Consider the following 25,844-nt stretch of genomic DNA (forward strand, 5'->3'; position numbering starts at 1 on the left):
TCAGAAGCAAATACATCTTTCAAAAAATCTAAAACAACTCTAGTAGTAATTTAACTAGTGCAGCAAGCAGATATCCATTTTGATTTGTAATCTACAAGCACTATTGCATATCTTTCACTGATATTCAGCAAATTAAAAGGTCCCACAATGTCTAGCCCTAGTTTGAACCAGGGTTTGTCAGGTACCTCTATAGGGGAAAACAGTGCTGTTCTTACCACCACCTTAATTTTATCACTGATTGCACACAACCAACAATCTCTTACAAAATGTTCCGCTTCTCTGTCAAGACCTGGCCACCAATATTTCTCTTATTCTTGCTTTTGTGAGATTCCTACCTAAATGTCCCTTGTGTGCCAGATTCATTATCTTCTGTCTTAACCCTTCTAGTGGAACTATACGATCTCCTCTGAAAATCTGATCATCAATTACACTTAGTTCATCTCTCACTCCCCAGAATTTTTGCAATTCTACAGCTAACGTTTTCCGTTCAGCCCAACCTCTGATTATCATACATCTTATTTCTGCTAAATTGACATCCTTCTTATTTTTCTTATCCCTTTCTTCCTGACATAAAGCCGATTCCATTACCCACATCAATAGAATAGTCCTCTCCAAATCACCATCTCCAACAACTGGCAGTCTGGAGAGAAAGTACGCTGTTGCATTCTTAAGTCCTGGTAAGTACTCAGTTTTGAAATTGAATTCTAATACACTCTCCACCCACCTTTTAATTCTAGGAGTAACTCTTTCTGACTCTTTACAGTAAATATGTGTACTAAAGGTTTGTAGTCAGATCTCAAAGTAAAAGGTAGGCCCCACAAAAAAAATCTAAAACGATGGATTGCCCATACACACGCCAATGCCTCCTATTCAATGACGGAATATTTTTCCTCTGCTCCCCTAAGGGAACGAGATGCAAATGCTATCACTTTTTCCTCTCCATTGTCAATTTGGTATAACACCGCCCCCAGACCTCTGAGACTGGCATCAGTGGTCAGAATGTTTTTTCTAGTTACATCGAAATGGTTTAAATTAGGCATGTTTCCTATTACTTCTTTAACATTTGAAAACGCTTTTTCACATTCATCAGACCATATAAATTTGCTTCATTTTTTAAGTAGCATCCTTAAGGGCATGACAATGCTGGCAAATTTGCGAACAAACTTTGAATAATATTCTGCCAACCCAAAGAAAGCACCCTTGTCAACAGCAGATGGTGCTTTGATAATAGATCACGTCAAACCCATTTTCAGTTTTATGCCTTCTCCTGAAATGAGGTGTCCTAAATATGTTAAAGTATTTACTCTAAATTGGCATTTCTCATTTTTCACTGTGAGTCTACTGTCTCTCAACTTCACTAATACTTTCCTTAAGATGACATCGTGAGCTGCTTCATCCTCCCCATATACTAGACTGTCGTCTTGGAAAACAGTACATTTTCCACTCAATTGAGAACCTTTTTCATCAGTCTTTGAAAACATGCAGCTGCTGACGCTAAACTAAAAGGTAGTCTTTTGAACCTGAAGGCTCCCATTGGTGTTATAAAAGATGTGAGATGTCGAGAGTCTTTAAGTAGCATAACTTGGTGATATGCTTCTGAAAGATCCATAACACTGAATATGTTCGCTCCTTTAAGCATGGATAATGTTTCAGCTATGTTAGGCAATGGTAACCGATCTGCCATATACATTGGTTTAAGTCTCTCAAGGTAACACACATTTGTATCTTAGTGCCATTATCTTTTGGTGCCAGCACCACTGGGGACAACCATTCTGATGACTCAATTTCTTCTATGACATCTAGTTCTTTGAGTTTGTCTAACTCCTGTTCCAAAAGATTCAACATAAGGTTTGGTATCTTCTTTACCTTATGAACTATAGGTTTGACACCACCCTTAAGAATTCTTCTGAGCTTAAAGTTTCTGAGAACTCCAAGTTTATCAGAGAAAACAGGAGGGAACTCTTTTGGTACATCTTCTCCACCACACACTTTTTCTATTAGCATGACTTGATCGGTGGCGTTAGGGTTTAGAATATTACCCAAATCCTTCTGTTGCCACCAGCCCAACAAGTTGTTACCTGTCTTGGCAACATAAACTTTTCCTACTGTTTCTCACCCCTTGAAATGGATTTTAATGATGTTATATCCAATAAGGTCAATTTTGATTTCTCCATATCCTCCTGGAATAATATCAGGTTCCTTCAATTGAATATTTTCTTTTCCAAATATACGCTTCCAATTTTTGTCTCCTATTATAGTACAAGTCGAGCCCAAGTCTGCCAAAACGATGACTTCTCTGCCATCAATTGTAAGTCGACACTCAGGCATTTTTATACAACCAACATCCAGATCATCTATGTTCTTGTGTATTTCATTTGTTGTATCCTGCGATACACATAGTATAGTATGTTGATGGGCATTTGGTTGATCTTCAAAGTTGTTTACCTTATTACTCATGCAAACTTTTTTAATATGTCCCCTTTCCACCTTAATTGCATGTTAAATTTCTGGCAGGACCACTCGATAAGTGATTTGGGTTACCACATCTATAACATTTTATTTTTACATTTTCGTTGTAATCTTTTACTACTTTCACTTTATTTATTTCTTTACTAAAGTATGTTTGATGCCAGTTATTCCCACCTTGTTAATTTGATTATAATCATCCTCTTCTACTGCAACTTGTGGACTGCTTGTGTTAAATGGGTTTTTCACGCATTTCTTTAACCCAATTTGACGTATGGTCCATTCCCTCTACAATATCTAATGCTTCTTTCAACGTTGGATTTTTTTGCAAGAAGTTTTTCTTGTTCACTTGGATTATAAGTACAACGTACTAATTGGTCTCCGATTAATGACTCAGGCAAATCTCCAAAGTCAGAAATACGTGCTAGACTTTTGAGTGTTGCTATATACTTTCCAACTTTCTCCATTTTGCCCTGGACTCTAGAAAATAATTTGTCTTTCCATGACAACATTTATTTTTGGTCCAAAATGTTTCTCCAACATTAACATTGACATTTCAAAACTGTCTCGGGGTTCTCCTTCTGCAGTTCCAATAGCAATTTCATCAAGACTTCCATATATATTGTGAGCGTCAACCGCCAAATAGTGTAATAGTACGCCTTGTTTTCTTGCTGGAGAGAATTTTTCTCCACCTATTGCAATTATGTAGGAGTCAAGCATTTTTTCCACCTTTTCCAGGGTAGTATTGGGTCTACTGCATCTGAGAGAAATTGTGGAGGTGGTAGCATGCTTTCTGCTGCCATTGTTAAAGTATGTGGAAATGGTACAGTATGTCAAAATAATAAACTACTATAACTAATTAAAATATTTAGGTATCTTATGTTTTTCCCTTTACATTGTTGTGGCTGTGGTGTTTGATCTTTCCTTCGTCAATTTGTTAACTTTCTTATTTTCCTGATTTGTAGTCTTTTTTTCTATTTCAATGCTGCCTTCACTGTGTTATTTTTCTTATTTTCCTTTTTTGTAGTCCTTTTTATGGGCTAGCACAAAGTGCTCCGTCCATTCTGTAATCTCTCTTTGGGCTTGAAACCACGCCCATGCCACTTCAGTCACTTACATTGGTTCGTGGGCACGCCTTTTAAAATCCGCTTGCTTTCATTTGTGAAAGGCATGCATACGTCATGCCTTTTCCGGTGTTAAGCCCATCTACACAGCACCGGTAAAGTACCAAAAACATACGAGGCTCGATGTTTTCAATCTGGAGTCCAGACTACTTTATCTGTTTATTTTCCACGCAATCGCGCTGCATTTTACATAGCGCGATCTCGTTGCTTTTTTTTTTGCTTTACAACCCTAATAACTCTAACTCGAACAAATGCGAGACCCGTTGCATTGAAAATGCTTGTTCTATTTTAGTGGTAGTTTCCTCTCCTCTTATTATTTGTGGTCCACTTTCTATTTCTATGTTAGGGTTTTGTGAGGATTGTCCAGTTGTGTTCCTGTGGCGCACGCGTGTTCCGGTTGCTGTATTTCCTTTGGAGATCTCCTCCACAGGGATTCTAACTATTTCAGGCAGGGATGTTTCAGCACGCTCGGGATCTGGGTGGTGATCTTCGCGGCTGTAGGGCGAATCGAGTTGCATGCAATTATTTTTAATTCGCTGCCCGTTCCAAGGCTCTGCCGAGTGCTGACTGGTTCGTGCACTCGCCAACTTTCCATGTCACTTCAAGACTGCTGAACTCACCGGACGAATCGGAGAGCCTCGAGTGGGTCCTCACCGGAGTTGGCTCACAAGTGATTGTCGAAATCAACCGCTCGTCACCAATTTTAAGGAATGTCCTTGCCATAGTAAAGAGTTTTAAGGACTTTATTTGGTCTCAACAGCTACATACAAATAGTCACCACAACGAGACATCTGCTCTCTCCTACTGTCTCCGTTCTTCTCTGCCGTTGCTCGGTTACATTCATTCTCTGTGACGCACCCAAGGATCTATTAGGTGCATCACAGTTAAAGAGACATCACAACACCATTAGGCCATTACTCTATTGGAGACAAGTATGGGAAACCACGGAGCAAACCTCATATAGACAAGGTCTGGAAGAGATACTGCAGATGAAGGGGGCAGGCAACCTCCCTTGGATCAAATACATCCGAGAAACTTTGTGAAGCATGGGGAAAGACAGGCTCTGGGACTACCATGGGGGGACCTGCACCCAAATCTCCAAAGCCAAACTCAAACTGTGCTCAAAGGGTTATAAAATGTGTACTCTTCTAGCTACATCATCATTGGACTCATTGACAAGTAGATTTGTTGAGTTAAAGGACATTTATAAGGCTGAAGAGTTTCTAGACAAAATTGAACCAAATTTGGACAAAAAACTTTACGTGTTTAGATACAGGACACTCCCGTTGTGCACAGTCATTTACAAACAGGCTAGTGCAAGTAGTAAAGAAGAGTTGGCCTGCCCGTCCTGTGGACTGGTTGAAGAAACTGAAGTTCATGCCTTCTTCTGTCCAGAGTACAACAAGGCCAGGGCTAAATGGCTAATTCCCACATGTAGAAATCTAGGGACTTCTTAGCACGTGAAGGCATATAGAATTCTCAAAAAATATACTAAGAGAAACATAGTGTTTCCAGTATGAAAGTATTTATTTGCAATGTGGTGTATCAGCGTAAACATGTTTGGTTAGACGCAGATAGATGAAAACACTCTGCTGAGCATAATATCTTGGTGTAGGCAACAAGACTTACACATTGTAAGGTAACAATACATATAAACTGAAAGTTAACGCAGAGGAATTAGATGGTCCTCATTGTCTCCCAAACTCAGCATTTTGCAAAACGGATTAATGTGAATACTAGTGCCACTTTTTAGGGTGATAAATTGGCATTTTTATATAGAAGTTATACAGGCTAACCCAAGTATTTGAATTCTTCCTTTTTATGACTATATCTTTTATTTTAGGTATTGTGCATCGTTTTAGATATCTATGTGTTTCTCTTTTATTGCGTAAAGCTGAAATAAAGAATACAGAAAGAAAGAAACATAGCTAAAGTAGGCTTTATGGAGGAAACTTGATATGGGAAAATGTCTGGTAGCTGAATTTGCATCTAGCATTGATCATGCCTAATAAATAACCCTACAACACTACTTTCCTAAAGCCAGTGGGCTACATTATTGAGTTACCCTTGTGCCCATAGAACATTACCCGACTTTCTGTGCCCAGCAGACATGGCACTACATCAATTCCTGTGGTCCATTATTGTATTTCATCACTTCCTGGGCTCACTCACCACTTTCAAGTACGTCTAGTCTCTAAACAGCTACATAAAATTTCCACAAGAGTAAGTGCTTCCAGCGTCCCTCACAAAAATATTGCATCATTTGCTTTGTTCAACTGCCACAACATTAAAGCATTCCCTGCGCACATTCACTTCATTACAGCGCCGCCTCTGTGCACTGCTCTGCAGCATTTCTTTTGGCCAGCGCTTCTGCATGCAATCATTTTATTCTTGCAGAATCTATATAGCGACACGGTACACCCCGTACAGCGAAGGACAGCACAGCGCAACAGATCGTTGCAGACGCAGTCAGCATTTCAAGATTTGCCTTACCACGTTGAAGCCAGAGAACAATCCCATCATGGGCTGCGCTTCCATTGGAAAGGACAGGATCTGCTGAATGTCCAGCGGCGGCTGCAAAAGCGTCGCCGGAGGCCTGAGCATTGTCTGGAATGCACCTGCTCGGTTGATTCCACCTGCAAGATTCAAAAAAGCCACTATGGTGAAAAGACATCACAGCAAAGCAGCACGCCGCAACAGACCGTTCCATATGAAACATGGAGAACCAATGTTTACATCATGAATCTTTTAAAATAGAAAACAAATCCTTAAATTAAGTGTGATTATAGTGTGACGAAATCACGTAAAAATAAAACATTTGTGATGTCTATGTCGTGCTGAGTCACTCCAAACAGACGCCTCAAGTCTCATTCATTTGGTGTGGATTTCAGTCATTTCGTGTGACAGTCGCTCTCTTTCAATAGCAGCATCACTCATGGCTGTCACTTTCATTCCCACTGACTTTATGGAATTCTCACAGCTATGAAATATCATTTTTCTGTGGTTACATTGTATTTTGTTTCAGAATTCTCAAATATGATATCTTCAGGAGCTTTGAATTTATGCTTCCAGGCATGGACACTCATCAAACATAGATGATCTTGTTTCATCCCTGGGGAGTCACCGTCCACGCCTGAATTTGCTGTGACCTGTGGCTATCTTCATTACATCGTGGACAGTAGTCAATATCTTCCAACCCCACAGGTCTCAACAAGTGCCAAGAGAATCTTGGGTCTAGCTGCACACTCTACCAGTAAAAACTCAAGGCCAGACATGCAGTTTCTTGACAATTTGAAGGTCTACGTTTTCCTCATCCCTGCACCCTGATGAGAACATGAGTTCACCCTGGTTTTAACTGTCCCCAATAGTTCCTGAAACATTGGGTGTAGGAGTTTTCGTAGCACACATTATTGTCTATAGTTTTCTTCGGACACCTTGACTCCCCCAGCCAATGACTGGGACTAATTTTCCCATTGATCGTCATCAGTAGCTTAAGTCTGATTAGCTATCCTAATATATGGAACACGAAGACTGTTCTGCTAAACTGGGCCACCACCTTTATCCTACATGCATTGCCTGTAAACTTCAATGTAAACACATGGAACCCCTGAAATCAAGGGAGTAGTCAGAAAATTAAAATACCCCCCCCCCATTTTGAACCAAAGCTCTTATGGCACCAAGCAAGTGAAGCAAGTCATCAGGACCCTCCCTAGAAGAGCTTGCTTGTCTCTTCCATCCAAGCATTCATCAATTCATCTTTTCATCCCTCCATCCACCTGCTGATATCCATCCTTTTGCCTTTACATTCTGCCATCCATTCAGTCTTTCATCCACCATTCAGTCTGTCTCCATTCCGTTCATCTGTCCGTCCATCCATATTTAAACCTATCCACCTATCTTCAAACCTATCCATTAAACATGTCCATTCTTTCTCTCAGTCCAAACTTTCACTTATACATCCCCTTCCCACCCATCCATCATCCACCCTTTCAGTCATCCATCCACCCAACCCTTCACTCATCATCCATATTTTCACTCCATACATCCATCCATCCTCCCTTTTACTGATCAATCAATCCACCTTTTCACTCAGTCATCCATCCTTTGACTCATTCATTTCTCCACTCATCATCCATCCATTTAACCATCCACTCACCTGTCCATTCTTTCACTCACGTATCCAACTGCACATTCTTTCACTCATTCATCCATCCAGTCATCCTTTCACTCATCCATCTGTCCACCCTGTCATCCAGCCATCCATCTACCCTCCCTTTCACTCACCCACCTTTACATACATCCTTTCACTCATCCATCCTTTCACGCATCTATCCATTAATCCATTTATCCTTTCACTCATCCACACATCCTTTCACTCACTTATCATCCATCCATTCATTCACCCTTTCGCTCATCGGCCCCCCTTTCATCCAGCCATCCATCGATCCTCCCTTTTACTCATTCATCCATTCTTTAAATCATACAGCCTTACATCCATCCTTTCATTTACTCATCCATTCTTTCACCAAACGTCCAGCCACCCTTTCACACATCCATCATCTATTTATCCACCTATTCATCCACTCTTTCTCCCTCTTACTCATCAATCCTTACATCTAACCTCTCACTCATTCATACAGGTCTATCCACCCATTTACGCACCCACCCATCCACCATTCCATCTATCTATCCAACCATCCACCCGCCATTTCACTCATCCATCCATCCAGCAACCCACCCATCCATATTTCCTTTCACTCACTCACCTTCCCACTCGTTTGCGTTAATTATGAGCCTTTGTGTGCCGAGTTGCCGTCAGAAGAGGCCATCCAAACCCCCTCCCCTGCTGGGGTCAACCAACCCGGGGCTTGGGGGTTGGTTGACCGCGCCCCCGTCTGAGATCCAAGCTCCTTTAGAAGGAGTTTTAAACATTGTCATCTATGGCATCTAGCCTTTTTTACTGTTGTAGTAAAATCATATTACACGTTCATCATTAAATAGCAATCAATGTCACTAATGGTTCTACTGTCTCAGGATCCAAACATGCAACCGCATATTAGTAAAAGCTTTTACTGTTTGACCAAAGCTATCACTGGGGGGTTAAGGAAACCATGGCAGTCTCGGTTACACATGCAACTTACAGAATAAAATGAAGTTGGCCAGTATCTAAAGTAGATAATTCCTAGTGCTCCATATTTGCCCTGGGCCTCACACCCATACAGTGATTGATGTACAAACAGGAAAACTAGTTGCTGGCAAGTCACAATAAATTCCTACAAGCCAGAAGTGTTGTAGCAAACCCGGCGCTACGGCAGCCGGGTACATCTCTCTCCTAGAGATGCTGTGACACAGCACTGTCACCAGGTGACAAGGTTGCAGTTGGAAACCGAGGGTCACCAGCAGACAATCTACCGAAACAGACTTCTCCGTAGAAAACTTTATTACGGCATCTACTGTGTGCAAGCCCCTTAAGTGCGCCAATCGGATTCTGAATGGCAGTGGTCCACCAACATCTAGCAATCAACAGCCTAACGCCTTTGGCCAAATGAAGGGTAAGAAAGTGGAATACAAATATCAATAGAATACAAAATTCGGGATCCTGACCTCAGATGATTTTAAAAAAAAACTGTAACTACAATACAAATCCATGTAGTTCTAAAACACAAACTATATAATAATGTATGCACATTTCTGTAAGTCTGACCACCTATTCAATGTTTGAATACGCTACACCCTTAAACTTAGTTAAAAAAACTTGCAATGCTCATTAAAGTCAATAGGGCCCTTTTTTTTTAGTAGAACTGCTCAAGGGGTTAACGCATGATGTTGAGAGGTGTGGGGAGCCAAAATGTCATTGGCTAGTGTTTTAATGCAGACAACTCAATCTTTCATCCTTTGCATGTTAATGGAGTCATTGCCACCAGAGTGTGTATGCTTTTCAACATAGCAAATACTGATTGCAAAGGCAGGAGCCTCTCCTACAAAGTTTCACTCCACATGTCAATCTTGATGATCACCTACCTGCTCCCATCATAGCTATAGGATCGCTTTATCTGGGCACTGTTACCAAACTCGTCATCAACACTTCAGGAAGTACAAATAGAGCAGAACATCTAGCCTTCAGTCGCACACCTGAAGACACATTCAGCTGGATTGGCAAGCACTGCATTGGCTCCTCACTGGAACAAGAACTGAGTTCAAAGCTCTCCCGCTAGCTCATCGGCAAACTGTAACTGTGGCCTAGCTGCACAAATGCTCTTCTGAAATTGCTTCCACAAGAAACTTCTAAAAGACATCAACCAACATGCTGAACAGTCCCTAATTCAAGAAAACAACATCAAAAGGAAGATGCTTCTCCTTTCCAGGTGCAAAGTTACTGAATCCCAATCCGAATCCACATCACCCGAAGAACATCTCAAACCTCCTGCCTTTGAAGAGAGCCCCAAAGACTCATTCCTGTGCCATGCCGTCTCCTGCTGACCTCTCAATCTCCACCATCTCAAACTCACGAAGTGCCTTGGAGCCATCCTGTGCTGCAGTTGGAGCTTACAAGAACACAAACACCCACTGAAAACATTGATAATCACATCACTTAAATTAGTGGTGGGCAGGGAGATTCTGGGAAAGGCAGTATAAAAGATGCCCCCTAACTGTAATGGTACTAGTGGCACACAAAATTAGCTATACGTGGCACACACTGTACTATTCTAAACTCTGTGGAACTTCCTCAGCAGAAACAAGGACCTTGGCCCACTGGAATTATGCGATCAATTCTGCGGCTGCAACTTTTTTTTTGCATAATTATGGACTTGCTGCATTTGCCACATAATCCATCATCTTCTGCTTAATCTGCAGATTTTAACTTAAAAATGTTGTTACCAGCTCAAATGGCTCAAACGTTACTAAATAAATATGCTGGTATGTGCACTCCTGAAAAGTGCAAGGCGTTTCACAAAGGTTAACCAATCATTTTTCAGTTGCTTTATTCTGTATTGATTTGTTAAACTGGTACCAATGAAGTGAATCTTTGCCCAGACAGTATTACTATGTGTCAGAATGACAAAATAATGAAGTAATACTATGAAAAAGTGCAGCATTATGCTGCATAATATACCTTTTTTGCTGCATAATTTGGTCAACCATGCCACATAAATTGGTGTTCCACTGATGCTTAATGCCAGTGACCCTTCTACCTACTACTAACAATCCAGTATGCAGAATCCAGCATCCCTCACCTTATAGCTGCTTCGTAATTGGCCAAGAGTCATATTTCTGCACATTGGGTGGAAAAGCCTTGGGTCGAACTATGCTTTCTGAGCAGGGCTGTGATTACTCTGTCAAACTCGTTACTTTCTCTGCATAGATGTTACTGCATTATAGCAACACAAAAGGCATTACATAAATCCGTGGCTCACTGTGTTCGCAGGTGTCAGATTCTCTGCTCCATCAACTGCTTCGTGAGTGCTCCTCTGAGGCTTATTGCTCTATGAGCTGTCTGCACATTTACTGCCTTATGGCAGACTTCATTAATTGTTCTATGACTGCGTGAAGTGAAAAGCTTTGTTTTCAGAAGAGGGGTGTTTTCATCCCAATCTCCTTTCTCCATTATTTGCGGAGACCACCCACAAAAGGGGCATAATGGGCTGGTGCCATAATGGCCGCCTTGGACTAGTAAGGACCGAATTGATCGGACTGGTGGCAGGCTGGCGGCCACATCAAAGAGCGAGGGCCTTCCACCACGACTTCCTCTCTGAAAGCGGAAAGTGTGCCAGATTTCCGCGAAGGTGAGGTGGCCGATGGGGGGGCCTCGTGTTAGTTCAAACCCCCAAATAGGGGGACAGTATTCACAATTCTAGTGAGACACAAGGTGTGTTATAAGGCACGCTGCCCTTCCACTTTGATCACTGTATGGGGGACAGTGCGCGTCTGGACAGCAAAACCCACCCACGCCAGGATGCCAGCAGTTGCCACATTGCTGGTAAGTGAAGAAAGGGGGACAATTGTTAGTAAGGCGCTCATCTAGTAAAGCGGTGTGCCAAAAAAAGGAAACTCATCTGGAGATCCCTTACAGCTGGATGACTGGGGCCGACAGGAAGAATAAGCGCAGCACGGCACTTGAAGCCCAGACCCGCCGGACGGACAGCAGGGCACAAAAACACGCAAGGTAGCCTGTGGGCCCAAGCAGAAACAAGAGGCTACCCCTCTCACAAGTATGGTAAACCAACAACATTCTGAGGACCCACAAATCACCATGTATGATTGCCTAAGGAGGAAAGTGCCAGAAAGTAAGCCAAGCAGAGGACAGGACTGGACTGAGATGTGTCAACCTGATTTACTACCTAACAGCAATGTATGATTTTTGATGGCCTGTCACTCATGATTTGATTTATGACAATGTGGCAATAATTGATGGTGCCTCTGTGATTTATGACACGTTGATGGTTGAACCGTGATCATGCATGCAAGTAAATAATTGCAGCCTTATTTTCCACAGTCAGTTGCTTTATGTCTTGTGTATTTATTTTATTGTGAGTGTAATGTCCTGATTTAAGGGGGCCTAGTTCCACTTTAGTGCTGCCTTAGCATAATTTTTGGGACGGTAAGGCGACACTAAGGTGGCCTCTTCCCCGCTCCATATTTACAAAGTGGCGCAATGCATGCATTGCACCACTTTGTTACCCTTTGGGCTGCATTATGCCTGCGCCAGGCATAACATAAAAGGGGGGGGCGAAAAAATGGCGCAAGGAAATCTAAGAGATTTCATTGCATAATTTTTTACTGCACTTTTAACGCCTGCTCAGAGCAGGTGTTAAAAGGAGGATCCCATTGTTTACAATGGGCATTGCTAATCCTGCAAAGCTCTGAACTAGATTTAAAAAAATTGACACTAGTTCACTAACTACCATCATGGTGCACTGTACCTAAGATACAGCGCACACATGGTGGCGTTGTGGGGGGGGGGGGCGCAGGAAAAGTGGCACTGCACTGGGTGCACACCACTCTTCTTAAATCTGGCCCTAAGTGTACAGGAAGGGGACTGGAGTGATCCAGGTGCGGGAATTATGTCCCCTGTCAGCCTCCTCGAGCTGTTTTGTAAAGTCCTATCAGATCACTTGCCCTCTCCACGGCTGTCCTATGACAGAAACCCTGATTTCTTCTATGACTGTCCTAGGTCAGAAACCGGGCCGAACTGGGAACTAAAAGCAGCAGAAGCAAAAGTGTGCAAATGAGCCCTGTTACCCTTCTCCCTAGATTTAGTCATTCATACATGCATACACTCTCCATTGCTCTCACCCTGCCCCTGGATTGATTCCGGCGTAAACCAGAGGAACCTGTGTCCGGGCAGCAACCATCGACTTTCAAAACTGGTCTCCATTGTTTGAGCAACCTCGAGAGAAATGCCCAAAGGAGTAAATGGCTAATCTGCCGATGGTCAAAAGCCCCGAGCTGTGTGACTGGCCCGTGCCTGCCCCCTGAGCCGCTGTGATTGCCCAGGGCCTCGGGAGCTGTGATCGCGGCTCTTCAGCAGCAATGTCTCTGCAGGCCCCACACCTCGGCTCCCGTCTGGTGCGGAGGGGGAGGCTCTGTGGGCGCTGCCAGAGAACTCCTGGGGATTCACACACGACAGCCGCAGCACCCCAGGGAGCAGGGGCGATTAATAGGATCATTCGACGGAGACCGACTGCGAACCCTGCTTCTCACCCACTTAAAAGTCAGGGGCTGCCAGGAAGAGGGAGACGAGCGGCATTAACACTCAGCAGGCCGCAGCAGTAACTCGGAGCAGCGCTATTCTCTCCAAACAGTAAGAGCGCTCGGTGCACCTCCTATCTCTAAGGGCAGCAAAACACTCAGTGTGCCCCCGCCTCTCTCAGCAGCAAAAACCTCAGATGAACTCCTGCTTCTAGGAGCAGCAACATTATTCAGTGCTTCTCCTGCCTCGCCTAGCAGCAAAACTACTAAAGTGCACTCAATCCTCTCCAGGGGCAATAACACTCAGTGCAACTCCACCATACAAGGAGAATGAGCATTCACCCCATCTTTCAACTCTATGAGCACCAACAATTCTTGGCACATCTCCATGCCCTTTAAGCACTACTAACACTCAGTGCACCTTCATCCTCCTCAGAGCTGCAATAACACTCAGTGCAACTTCATCCTCCTCAGAGCAGCAATAACACTTTGGGCACTTTCATCCGTCTCCGAGCAGTAATAACACCCAGTGCGCCCCCACCATATCTCAAGCATATTAGCACTAAGTGCGCCTCCATGAACAACAATAACATTTAGTGCACCTCATTGTCCTCCAGTCATCAATAGCATCCCGTGCACCTTCATTCACACTGGGCCGCAATACCAATTGATGAACCTCCTACCAATATGAGCAGAAATTACACTCTCCGATAATACTCCCCAATAACACTCTGTGCACCTTTATCTTCTCCAATAACACTCGGAGCACCTTCATCCTCTCTGGGCAGCAATAACACTTAGTAAAATTCCTGCCCATATGAGCAGAAATAACACTCTGTGCACCCTCATTTCTCTAATAAGACTCAGTGCACCTTCATCTTATCCAATAACACTCTGTGCACCTTCATCTTCTCCAATAACACTCTGTGCACCCTTATCCTGTCTGGACAGTAATAACACTTGGTGAACCTCCTACTCATATGAGCAGAAATAACACTCTGTGCACCTTCTTCTCTCTAAGAACACTCTGTGCACCTTCATCCTCTCCAATAACACTGTGCCTACCTTCATCCTCTCCAATAATAGTGTGCACCTTCATCCTTTCCAGTACCACTCTGTGCACCTTTATCCTCTCCATCAACACTCTATCCTCTCCAATAACACTCTGCACACCTTCATCCTCTCCATTAATACTCCGCGCACCTCATCCTCTCCAATAACACTCAGCGCACCTTCATCCTCTCCATTAATACTCTGCGCACCTTCATCCTCTCCATTAATACTCTGCGCACCTTCATCCTCTCCATTAATACTACGCGCACCTCATCATCTCCAATAACACTCAGTGCACCTTCATTCCCTCCTATAACCCTCCGCACATCTTCATCCTCTTCAATAACAGTGTGTGCACCTTCATCATCTATGCGGGGCATTAACACCTAGTGCTTGTTCATCTTCTCCACGTAGCAGTAATGTTCAGTAGACTTCAGTCCTCTACTAGGACTCTGTGTCTCCACAAGCAGCGTTGACAATGCTCATCTCTGAGCGACAATAACGCCCAATGCACCGCCTGCCACGATAAGCAGCATGAACAACCCCTGCATCTCTCCCAGCAGCATTAATCCTCAGCACCTCATCTTTCTCCACTCCCAACAACCTTGTTACGCATATATGTTTTTCCCCAAACTCATTCGAATTCTACAGAGCCCTGATGACGTCATGACAAATTCTGACAGATACATTTAAGAAGGTGAAATACACTAATAGGGCTCACCTTTTAACTCATGGTCCGAGTGAGCTCTCTTTCCCTTGAAAAGTCTCCCTCAGACTTGTGAAGCCACATGTCCCCAATCAATTTTTCACCTTGACTGTCCTCCTTTTTGAAGTCTGCAGGAAGGTGGGAATTTGACTAAAACCCTCATGTGTTCCATAAGGTGCCAATGCACCGGGCAGCAGTGGTCTGCTGTCCTGGTGAGACGACTGCCTCAATAGGAACAGAGTGTCCAGATCTACAAATGCAGACCCTTACCTCTATAAGTGAAAATGCTAGTGGGCAAAGTAATTGCCAAATAAGTATTATGTAAAAACTGTTTAACATAGTAGAGCGTAGCATAGCACGGCATAACAGAATTAAGAAGTCAGTGGTTGCATTAACAATGAGAAAATGGGAATGGGGCTGGAAGAGATGAACGGCACTAACCTATATGAGATCAGATTATTTTCTTCTAAGTCTATGAGCAGCTATGTAAAAAAGCATTGGTAAAGCCAGTAGGTCTGGGTTTAATGTACTAACACATATAGAAGTAGCATATTAGAGTGAAACAAATAAGAAGGAGCAATCAGAAATGAGCGAATTATATAGCTGTAAAGTAGTAACCCATGCAGTTTAGTGCATGCACTTCCAGCCTGGCAAAGCCACACTAACACTTTGGACACAAATGAGTGTAAACAACTGGATCACTGGTTAAGGTGGGTGATGACCCACCCTAAGGAATAAACAAAATCCTTTTCAGGGTGAACCACAAAAGTCACTAAATAAACCTGAGCTCTACCCCCAGTAGCTATGGCATAGAATAGACAGCCTTAACTTAGAGGCAATGCGGAAAGTATTTGTGCAGTATTAAAACAGTAATAAAGTGAAAACACAACACAAGAAAAATCCTATACCATTTTTAGAAAAAAAATATTTAATAAATTAAATGACACCAAAACAACAAAAATCCAGGGGTCTCCAAACTTTTCAGTATGAAAATCGATTAATGAAGTTTAAATAAATGAATGAATAAGGATCTTTTTTTTAAAATCAGCATGTAATGATTCAGAACAAAAGAGAAATATAGCAAATTACTTTTAAATATGGAAAATTTACAAGAAATGAGAATTTGTCCATTTTTGTAGCGCACACTAAGGAAAATAAAAACACTCCAAGAAAGAACATCAGTAAAACAAAGCAAAGACATTCAAAATAAACTTGAGCCATTAATAAAGGTCGAAAACAAAAATAAATTCAGTCTGCACCTTTCTGCACCATTCTGGTAACTGAAGCTTTCTACAGTGTTGAATACCTGCACTAGTGAGTTGCATTTTTCAAAGATCTGGCATACACAACATTGCTGGTCCAAAATTTACAATAGAGAAGATTCAATAGGCTCTGCTGCCACCTACAGGCTGCCAAAGGATTCCGATATATATTTCCCTTTGATCATCAGAATCCGAGGCTTTGGAAAACAAAAAAAGGGTTGAATAAAAATCTTGAGGAGGGCCGGATGTGTCCCACAGGCCACAGTTTGGAGACTCCTGCAATAGGGGAATCAAACCTATAAATTAAAAACATTTTAAATAAGGATAGCACCAAAAAGCACGCTTAACGGGAATCAGGGTTAACCTGTCACTTAAAGACCAGAACGTAGGCATGATTTGAGGCCAACTGTGATTGGGCACGGGTCATAATCAGAAACCAGATCCAACCCGGTCGGACGTTTTACCTTGGGGCCTTAGTCTCATTAATGGAAGTCCAAAATCATCAACAGGGAAAAGCAGCAGGCTCGACAAGGCAGGGATACTTTCTCTGTGATTTACTGCTGAATCAGCTTTGCTGTTGCGGAAAATCTCCAAGTAGGAAACCAGAATCTTCATTGCAACACCTTGGTCACATTGGCCCAGCAAGTTTGTCCTGGTCCTCTGGAGGTCCATGGAGCCAAAATGTTTCTAAGTCCCAGATTTTCACAGGTGGTAGAATCTAGCCAGACAAAGCCAATGGTTCCAGGACCAGAGGAACATCACTTGGAGGTCAGGTCTCACTCCATCAGATGCCAACAACAGGATTTAAGGCAGGAAAAGTTTAGCCTGCTCAGCTGGCAGTTGCAAAAAAGGATTCTTGTAGCTTGTTATATTCCTGAAGCTTGAACAGGAGGTCAGCCTTATGATCCTTGGATTATTTTTTTTTGTTTTTAGGGCACCGGTGAGTAGGTCCATCGCTTAAAGCTATTCTCAGGTCACCAACAGGCTCAGCCCTCTTCTGATCTCCGTCTTTTCAAGCGGTGTTTCAGGGAGTGTGCTGGGGATGCTACATTTAAGACTGGCCCTGGCTTTTTGCTGGGGTGACTCCTAGCTCCTCCCTAACCAATGGGGTAAAGGTACCCAGGGGTTACCCCACCCTCTTTTGCAGCACTTCATGTGTGTCCCAATGCAGACAATAACACAGTGCCCTTCTCTGCCCAAATCTAAGATTTGGCACCCCATGTGCATAGTCTGTGTGACGATCCCAGAGGTGCAGCTGTGGAAAAGAGTAACCCTGCCACAGTGGGGCAAAACAGTTCTCGGGGCAGCTCCCTCCCCACTGGGATTGCCGCCTGCCTGACTGGAGGAACAAAGAAGGGGCCTTTCCAGGTACCGTCTGACATCTGCCCATGACAGGGAAGTGCTCTTTGAAGTTAAGTATTTTCCTGGGCATTAGCCAAATTGTCATCCTGCATGAGGAATAAAACACCCCCCAACAACAAGGGCTTTGTCTCTGCTGTGGGAGCAGTTTTTACAACTCATTCAGGGCTTCAGCACTAAGGTCTGCAAATGGAGGCTAATGCGAAATAGCCTCCAGAGGCTTTAGCCAGAGAAAAGTTATCTTCAAAAGTACACTTTATGAAAGTATATTTTCCTTAATATTTGATCAAATTTGCAGACCTGAAAGTATAACAGATTGTTATATTTTCATTTATAGTTCTAAGTGAGGTGGCACTCAGAACAAAAGATCTTTGATGAGGTATCCCTGCTGAGAGATAGAAAAAACTAAATGAATAGATAGTTTTGTGGCTCTTCCACAGACGCAGTAGGACTCTGCCTTTGATAAGACACCTGGACCCATCTAGCTTCTTGTGTGCCCTGAAGACCTGCAATAGAATCTGGAAATGTCTAGTCACTGAGAGTGACAGAAGAAAGGAGTCATCAATATCACAGAAGAGATGTAACAATGAGACCAGATTAAGAGGTAGTAGAAACTGGATAATCTATAAAGCAGAGTTCTGTGCTTAAAATGCAATGGAGCTGCAGAAAATCTGATGTACCTGCATCTCCCCAACTCCCACCGTGTTAGCTCGGCAGCAAATCCTTTACATTTCCTTAACATTTGCAAACAATGTCATAACTTTGAGCTCATACCTTTGTGCCAACATTTGTGGGTTGCAAAGTCCACAACAGCGGTGTATGCAGGAAAAATAATCTAGCAGAAAATATGCAGAATCTCAAGAACTCAAGAAATGTCTAGGAAGCCTACACTGTTGAGGATGTGCACACTTCTTAGTCTTCAGTGTTATCCTATCCAGCAAAGAGTCCATGAAGACCTTCACTGTGTCCTGCTAACCTGATAGTGTGGAACCTGTCATCACCAGCATGAGACAACCATCTGCTCCGATTTCTGCACTCTAGACTCAAGATATATAGAGAACCAACTGAGAAAAATCAATCACATCGACCCAGAAGTCAAAAATCCATTTTCATCCTCTGTGGGTGCCTGTCATTCCTGAAACACTCCACTCTTCACGTTTCTTTATCGTAGGTTTCCAGTAAGTTGGTCTAAGACCGGATTTTATTTTGGCCATGACTTGTGACAAATTCCAGTTTGGATATTTTCTACACTTAACCTCTTCAAAGACTAAATATAACTTTTGTTATGTAGCCCAGTGCCAAATTCTGGTCATTCTAGTCCACGCATGATTTGGCATGATTCTGTCCACGAAAAAGATCTATGAAGGCACTAAGGCTTTTTAACCTCTCAGACGCTTCAATGGACCTCCCTTGAATTCCATTGGCACAAGTCCTACCACAATTAGATTTATTTAAACGGATGTTTTCATTTTATATTTTAGTCTTCTCTAATTTTACCACACACCGTTATGTGGTACTCTTTTTAAACAACCTTAAATGTATTTTAAATTATTTTCCCTTACTTAAAACAATTATATAGTAGATTCCTGCAGAGCTAAAGAGAACTGACTATTTGAGGGTCACTTAGGCGAAGAGAAGGAAATTGTGCTATAGTAGGCTTTATACCAGACTGCCTACAAACCAACAGTGCTACGGCGGTGCCGGATCCCAATTAAAGCATGATAAAGATTCCAGCTTCTCTCAGGCATTCATTCACTTTTGTCCAGGCCTTTTCCAGACCATCACATCATCTTGCTTTCTCTCCACTTCCGGTTCTCTCATCCAAACGTTTGCCTTCCACTTGTTCTGCCCCATATTTTCTACCTTTCCCCATTTTTATCAGTAACTCCCCGCTATTCTTCTGCTCCTTTCTTTCTAACACTCTGTGTATCCCCCCCTGTACCCCTTTTCGGTTTAATGTATTAATCCTTTAAATCAACTCTCCTTGAAACTTATTTCATCTTGCCCTTTCTTCTATTGCCTCATGTTTACCCTCCTCCTTTTCATTTCCAACATGTGCTGCCTCGTCAACCTTGTGCCTACAGTTTCCCTCCTCCTCCTCCTCCTCCTCCTCCTCCTCTTCATAACATGCGTTCCTTCCCTCTTCCCCTGGTGTTCGTCCCCCCACTACTCTGCTTGCCGGTGCCCACCACCCACTCATGCCAAAGTGCTCTTTGTTTGGGTTTGGTAACGCTTGCTTGGTTTGTCGTGCCAACAAAGAAAAGAGCTATGACAGTGTTCACTGTTTTGGACTAAATTGAAAGCGTAAATCACTCAAGGGCCCTGCGGGACACCAGGAGGCCACGAAACGCAAATAATGCAACAGAAGAACCAAGCCAAGGCTTGGAGCCGCTCAGGGAAAATCACAAAAGCACAAGTGGATGGAGGAGGCAGCTCGTTTGCTATAGTTGCAGTATGAATGCCTATTTTTGACGCAACAAAAACAACACAATCTTGCAAGAATATGGATTAAGGCTTTTACTAGAACACAGACTTGGTGGCTGTACCTATCTCGACTACTTACATCTCCTCCTGAGACAGGTACAGTGCACCCGAGGCACACTACAAGTTCACTTTTTAAGAGGATGCGGTAGTCCGGTTTAATTACCCCCCTTCAGAAACAAACCGTTAATTGCTTATGTAACTAGAAGGCACCAACACTTCAGCTCAAGAATCATATTTACTGACAATGTCATACAACAGTAGGAAACAGTTAGCTTGAAGACTTCATCATTGAACCAGATAGGCCACGGAATGATGTTTTTGTGGCCTCTATATTTCTGTACAGCAGAAAAGAAAGTCTTATAGTAACTGGGAGGCGTTCTCTCTCAAAGTAAATCTGTTCGCCATTTTGCAGTCAACAGAAATCTTTCCCTACTTCTAGCCCTCCCTTAAGTGCGTCAGAGTCCAAAATGGCAAATTACGTTTTTTTACTTAAATTATTTTTTGTTAAAAGTTTAGACCGAACTACAAAGTGCAGCATAAGGACCAATACAAGATAGCATACAGGTTGGTACAGAATGGGGTATTCAATGTACAAATTCCAACAATTTACAGTGCAAACGCGAGACATCACTATAATACAACGGGATTGGATTCATGAACAGAGAAATACATACTCAGCACTGAAAGTACAGGTGTGACCCTATATTGATATGAGCCTGAGCTTGTGGCCCTGCCCTATTGCAGCCATCATCACATAGCATCTCAGTTGGTAACAGAGTACTTGGCGTGTGTGCCAAGCAGCTGCGTCGCGCTGACGGGGAGGTGCGTGGGAGGCAAAAAATAAACATCAAATTCCAACCAAAAAAACCATACATGCCTTGCTGCCACGCCGCCTCTCCTTCTTGCTGGTCACTGGAGGCACAGGCTCCCAAGCCTGTCTTGCAGCCAATCCTGATGCTGCTCAGAGCAGTGTTAGGATTGGCTGGGAGCGCCCAGCCAGGACACTCCCAGGCAGACTGGGAGCCTGTGCCTGCTCTTTCCAGAGGGAGCACAGTGCGCATGTGTGTTTGGCCGGCCCAAGACTGCCAGCCAAACATAAATGCGCAAGGAGGAGGAGTGCTGTACACTCCCCCTCCCTGATCATCACAGCCTGCAGCCCTGCCCCTTTACAAAAAAACAATAATAAACAGTTTATTATTGTTTTCTTGTAAAGGTTTTGTAACTGCTGCTGCTGGCAGGGGGTGACGCTCCTCTGGCATAGCAGAGGAGCCGCCGCTGGTGCCAAGGCAATCATTTGTGAATCAGTATAGCCACCCCTTGCAAATAACTAGAATAGTAAGCAGCTTATCACTCGCCTACATACCCCTCCCGCAGGCGTGTCTGCTTATTCACCGTAAAGTGAAGCTTTTGCAGCACAAAAATGTCACTACTGTGGCACTGAAGGTATGCCATAACATGCCACGCTTTGCGCCTATCATTGAGGCCCCGCACGTTCCAAGTCACACATTTGAGTTATGGCATGTAGCTTTATAAGCAGGCTTTATAAGAAGGTGAGAACCTCTGGGCCAAACACGGAGAGCACCAAGCAAGCCACCATCTGCATGCTGAGTGGCAAGAAAGGGGAAGAGATAACAATTAAACATAAAAGAAACATAATGCTATTGTCATCATCAAAACCTCAACATAACGCCCATCTCCCACTAAAGCCCCCTATTTGGGTGAAATGCCACCAACCCACCCCATACAATACCCCTATTTTGCAAACAGTGAAAACAACCAGGGATTCATCCCAGAGGGGTGAACCAGAGGTCCAGTACTCTCCCAGCCAAGGGGTAGCTGGGTGACTGGAGAGGTATAATATCAGGGTGGCCGAAGATTGCCCGGGAAGGCCCCACAACTTCATCAACATACTAAATCCTCACTGCTGAAGTCACAACAAGAGCACCTTATAACCGGTCACTTTGACAAGGTGAGCCCGCAGGATGACCGCCGTGCCGATTGTCAGACAGCAGCATCTCACATTTCTCGCACTGGGGGCAGTCCCCATCAACTCACTCACTGTTGTTCAAAAGTCCCAGATCCGCTTCATGGACCACAGGCGGCGACCCAGCCACAGTGAGCGGAATGTTTTTAATGAGCTTGGGAACTGCCTTAGTATCTGTGAAATAGGGGGTCTTTCTGGAGTAGAAGATATGTAATTTGGCTGCTAGTGTTTGGCATCAGTTTTTTGTATCGAACACTTGATTGGTAGGAAATCTCTCCTAGCTGTTTTCACTGCGATCAGGAAGTCCAGAAGGATGGATAGTTAAGTGTCCGCTGGTCGAGTGCCAGTCCCAGAACCATTTCCCTATCTCTGTAATTTACGGCCAGGCTATTATTCGCACGGGCAGGAGCCCAGGTGGAGGTTGCTGACCGAGCAATCTATGAGCCCTCTTCATAATGAGCATGGCAGACAGCACGTTGCCGAACAACGTGTGGAGCATTGTCTCGATATAGTCCTCCATCCAAATTTTCATTTTTGCTCCGAATAAACTTCAGGACCCATTCCATCCTGAGAAGCTTCTCACAGGCGTTGGAATTCTCATCCTCGACTTCCAATGTTTGATCTTCAAGTTGATCTATCCGCTCATCGTGTCTACGTACTTTCTCCTTCAGCGATCAAATCTGTTGGTCAACAGATCAATTTGTCAATAGCAGTCAAACTATGGTTGGTCCAAGAACATAGCACAAATGTCCGTTCCTGAGATAAACCCTCTCTCGCTCCTTGACACAGCCGCTGATGAACCAAAGGTGATTCTGTTGTGTAAGTCCGCCTGAGGTGTTCAAAGGAGAGCTTGGACTATTTTGCATCAGACTTTGCCGTCCTGTGCTAGGTGGTGGCCCCCATAGATCAAGGACAGCAGATACACAGACAAAGTGCACAACAGGTGTCATGCACAGCCCTCCTCCGGGTCCCGCCTCACCCCTGGAATAGCGTAGAAGCGGGATGGGGGACATCAGCAGACCACTCATGTTCCATTAAAGGTGACAACCAGAGTAGGGGGCAGGTCGATATGCAAGGTGGTAGGTTCAAACAATGGGTGCATACTGCATCTCAGGAAATGGCTAGTCCATGCCCAAGTCAAGCTGCAAGGATCTTCAAGCTTCCTCCCACTGCCACTCTGCATCAAAAAACAGGGGCTCCAAGTATGCAGCAGGGCAAGAGAGATGTGTGCTCCCCAGGCAGGCCCTGCTGCCCCAATTAATTACGGATAAATGCCTCACAAAGTGGCAGCCATCTTGCGGCCGACCTCTCTAGCTAAATACCATAGAGAAAAGAGGTTTCATTACTTCAAACTGTCCTGTATATCCTGTCCTTTCCTTAAAGGTTTGCGCCAAATCATTTTATTCACATATCAAATCAGTAGTGATGATTTTCCAAGATGAGGGGCTGCACTAAAGGTCAAGGAGACAAATCACTGCCAATTGCAACTTGAATGATCCCAACAAGTTAGTTTCATATACTCTTCTGAACACTCGTCGTGATTGGTAGTCAAACTTGTGTAACTGGAGATGACCATCTGGGAAAGAGACCAGGGCCCTGATTCTCAAACTGCACTTTATCGTACATTTTGTAGTACTTCAAAACATACAAAAAAGTGTACATTTTGCCTGAACTTGTATATGCAGAGTTCTCTGCTCCAACTGCGGAGTCTCTGCACATGTAAGTATAGATTTTAATAGTAAATGTGGGAGGGACACAGAGGAGTTGGTTGGCAAAGGGGGGCTTACTACTAAAGGGGATGGGACAAGGGAGGAGTAAAAGGGGTCCTGGGAGGGACGTCACCCACCCACACAAGAGTAAGTCAATTGTATTACTCCGAGGGAAGAGACATGTAACTTACACTTTTGTGGTAAATTTGCACTCAATTTGTGAATACCGAAAATAGTAAACTTACTAGAAAGTGTAAACTTAGTCAAAAGTGTAGCTTATCTTTGTGAATGAAGCCCATAAAGTGAATGTGTTGAAGCAAGACAGTTCTTTCACATTAAAGTCTTTCCTGGCTCAGTACGGCAAATACATCCGTCAGCGGTATTAGCTGGTCTGCTTACACTGAAGGGTAACAGAATGGGAAGGATCTTCAGTATCATCAGAGAAGGGTCACCTGCCGCTCACCGAAGCCCCGCAACCACCCCCACCCTTCATCCAGTAATCTACCTGATCAGCGGTGCATGCACTGTAGTAGGCGGGACACTCTACAGGCAGAATCAAAATAGTAGTTATTGCAGGGCCGCGCCATACATTGTATAACAATCTCAACTAAACCTGCCAATCAGCGGTTTGAGACTGCGGGACTAACCCAGACGACTACACTCGAGAATGATAAAAGGAATATCATGGAACCGGGTAATGATAGTACTTATTATTAGTAAAACCTAGAGGCAATGTAGTTTTCGGGTTATGCAATATGTATGATCAATTTCATTATAAGTGCAAGCACTTGGATCTGCCGGGTGAGAGTGATGAAAAATGTTACTTTGAGTGCACATAACGCTGAAATATTTTATGAAAATGTATAAAATAGTAATGAATATCATTTATTCATCACTAATGTGTTGCCTACAAAATGAAATATTCTCAGCACCTGTTCCGTTAGGCTTTAAAATTAAAGAGTCATCCTCGCCTTTTGTAAGTTAAGGACCTACACGTAAAAAAATTCTCTACTCTGTACGAGATCACTAGGCACCCACAAAAAGCAGTAAATAGGATCTTTCATGTCACCCCTGAGGTATGTTTCTACTTTCACAGTCCTTTGTGAGACGATGCTCGCAATCGTAGCTATGAAATCAACACACATCTGCCAAAGTTGCTTCCATAAGGCTGTCCAGTTCTAGCGAACCAAGCAAAGGAAGAGCTCCTGATCTAATACCAAAAGTAATGGTCTCCGATGGTCCCCGATGTCATACGGGGACAAGCATAGCCATATTTCTGGTCTAGCTCATCTCCAGGTTTTCAGAGTCTGTGAGGACAGATTACACTTCAGCTTCGTGATAAACAGCCAACAACACGATATAACTGAAACAAACATTGGCAAAGCCATTAGGTCTGCCTGTGCTTAAGAGTTAAAAGCCAGACTATTGGCAGTGTCAATACTTTTTATTAGCAGCCTCGCAGAAGAATGAAAGGAGATGAGGGTGCTGAAAAGAGGCAATGGTTATGAATCGGGATGAAAAGGAGCCAGCAGGCACATTGTAAAGCAGCATTGGCCCAGTGGCTGGATGAGAAAGAGCCCCTAGGCTTGCAGAAAGATGAATGCCCACTTGTAACCCAGTGAGATCAAGATTTCATGAGGCCATTTTGGGGTCAGGCTATCCTCATTTAAAAGACAATAGATGGCTTTCTCAGGATCAAGCTTCTACTCTAGCTTTGTCAACAAGAAATAACGGCATACAGCAGTAAGAATAAAACAATCTGTGTATTGTATACATCTTTGGGAAGAAAAAGTGAATGTCTGATGATTAAATGTACTTTAAAGATGTAAAATAGCCCCCTGTGCTCTGCAATGGAAGAAGGAAAGATACAGCCAATAGCATGAGGTGAAAGTCTAGTACTCATCTGGGTGAGACCCAAAGCTCACTCTTTGTATATGCTAAACTGTTTTAACAGATCTGGCCAACAGCTACAGCTTTCTGTAACCTGACTTAAAAAGGGAACAACTG

At 43.4% G+C, this 25,844-nt stretch overlaps 1 protein-coding gene across 2 annotated transcripts in view; it reads right to left on the reverse strand.

Annotated features, from left to right (window-relative positions):
* Positions 1–25,844, reverse strand: part of ZNF385A (zinc finger protein 385A) — a 413,082-nt gene that overhangs the window by 216,018 nt on the left and 171,220 nt on the right. For both annotated transcript variants that reach the window (XM_069231020.1, XM_069231019.1), the window contains exon 2: positions 6,084–6,226. In XM_069231020.1, coding sequence (XP_069087121.1) covers positions 6,084–6,226 — 143 coding nt within the window. The remainder of the gene's footprint in view (positions 1–6,083; positions 6,227–25,844) is intronic.

This window comes from Pleurodeles waltl, chromosome 4_2, assembly GCF_031143425.1.
Source record: "Pleurodeles waltl isolate 20211129_DDA chromosome 4_2, aPleWal1.hap1.20221129, whole genome shotgun sequence".
NCBI lineage: Eukaryota > Metazoa > Chordata > Amphibia > Caudata > Salamandridae > Pleurodeles > Pleurodeles waltl.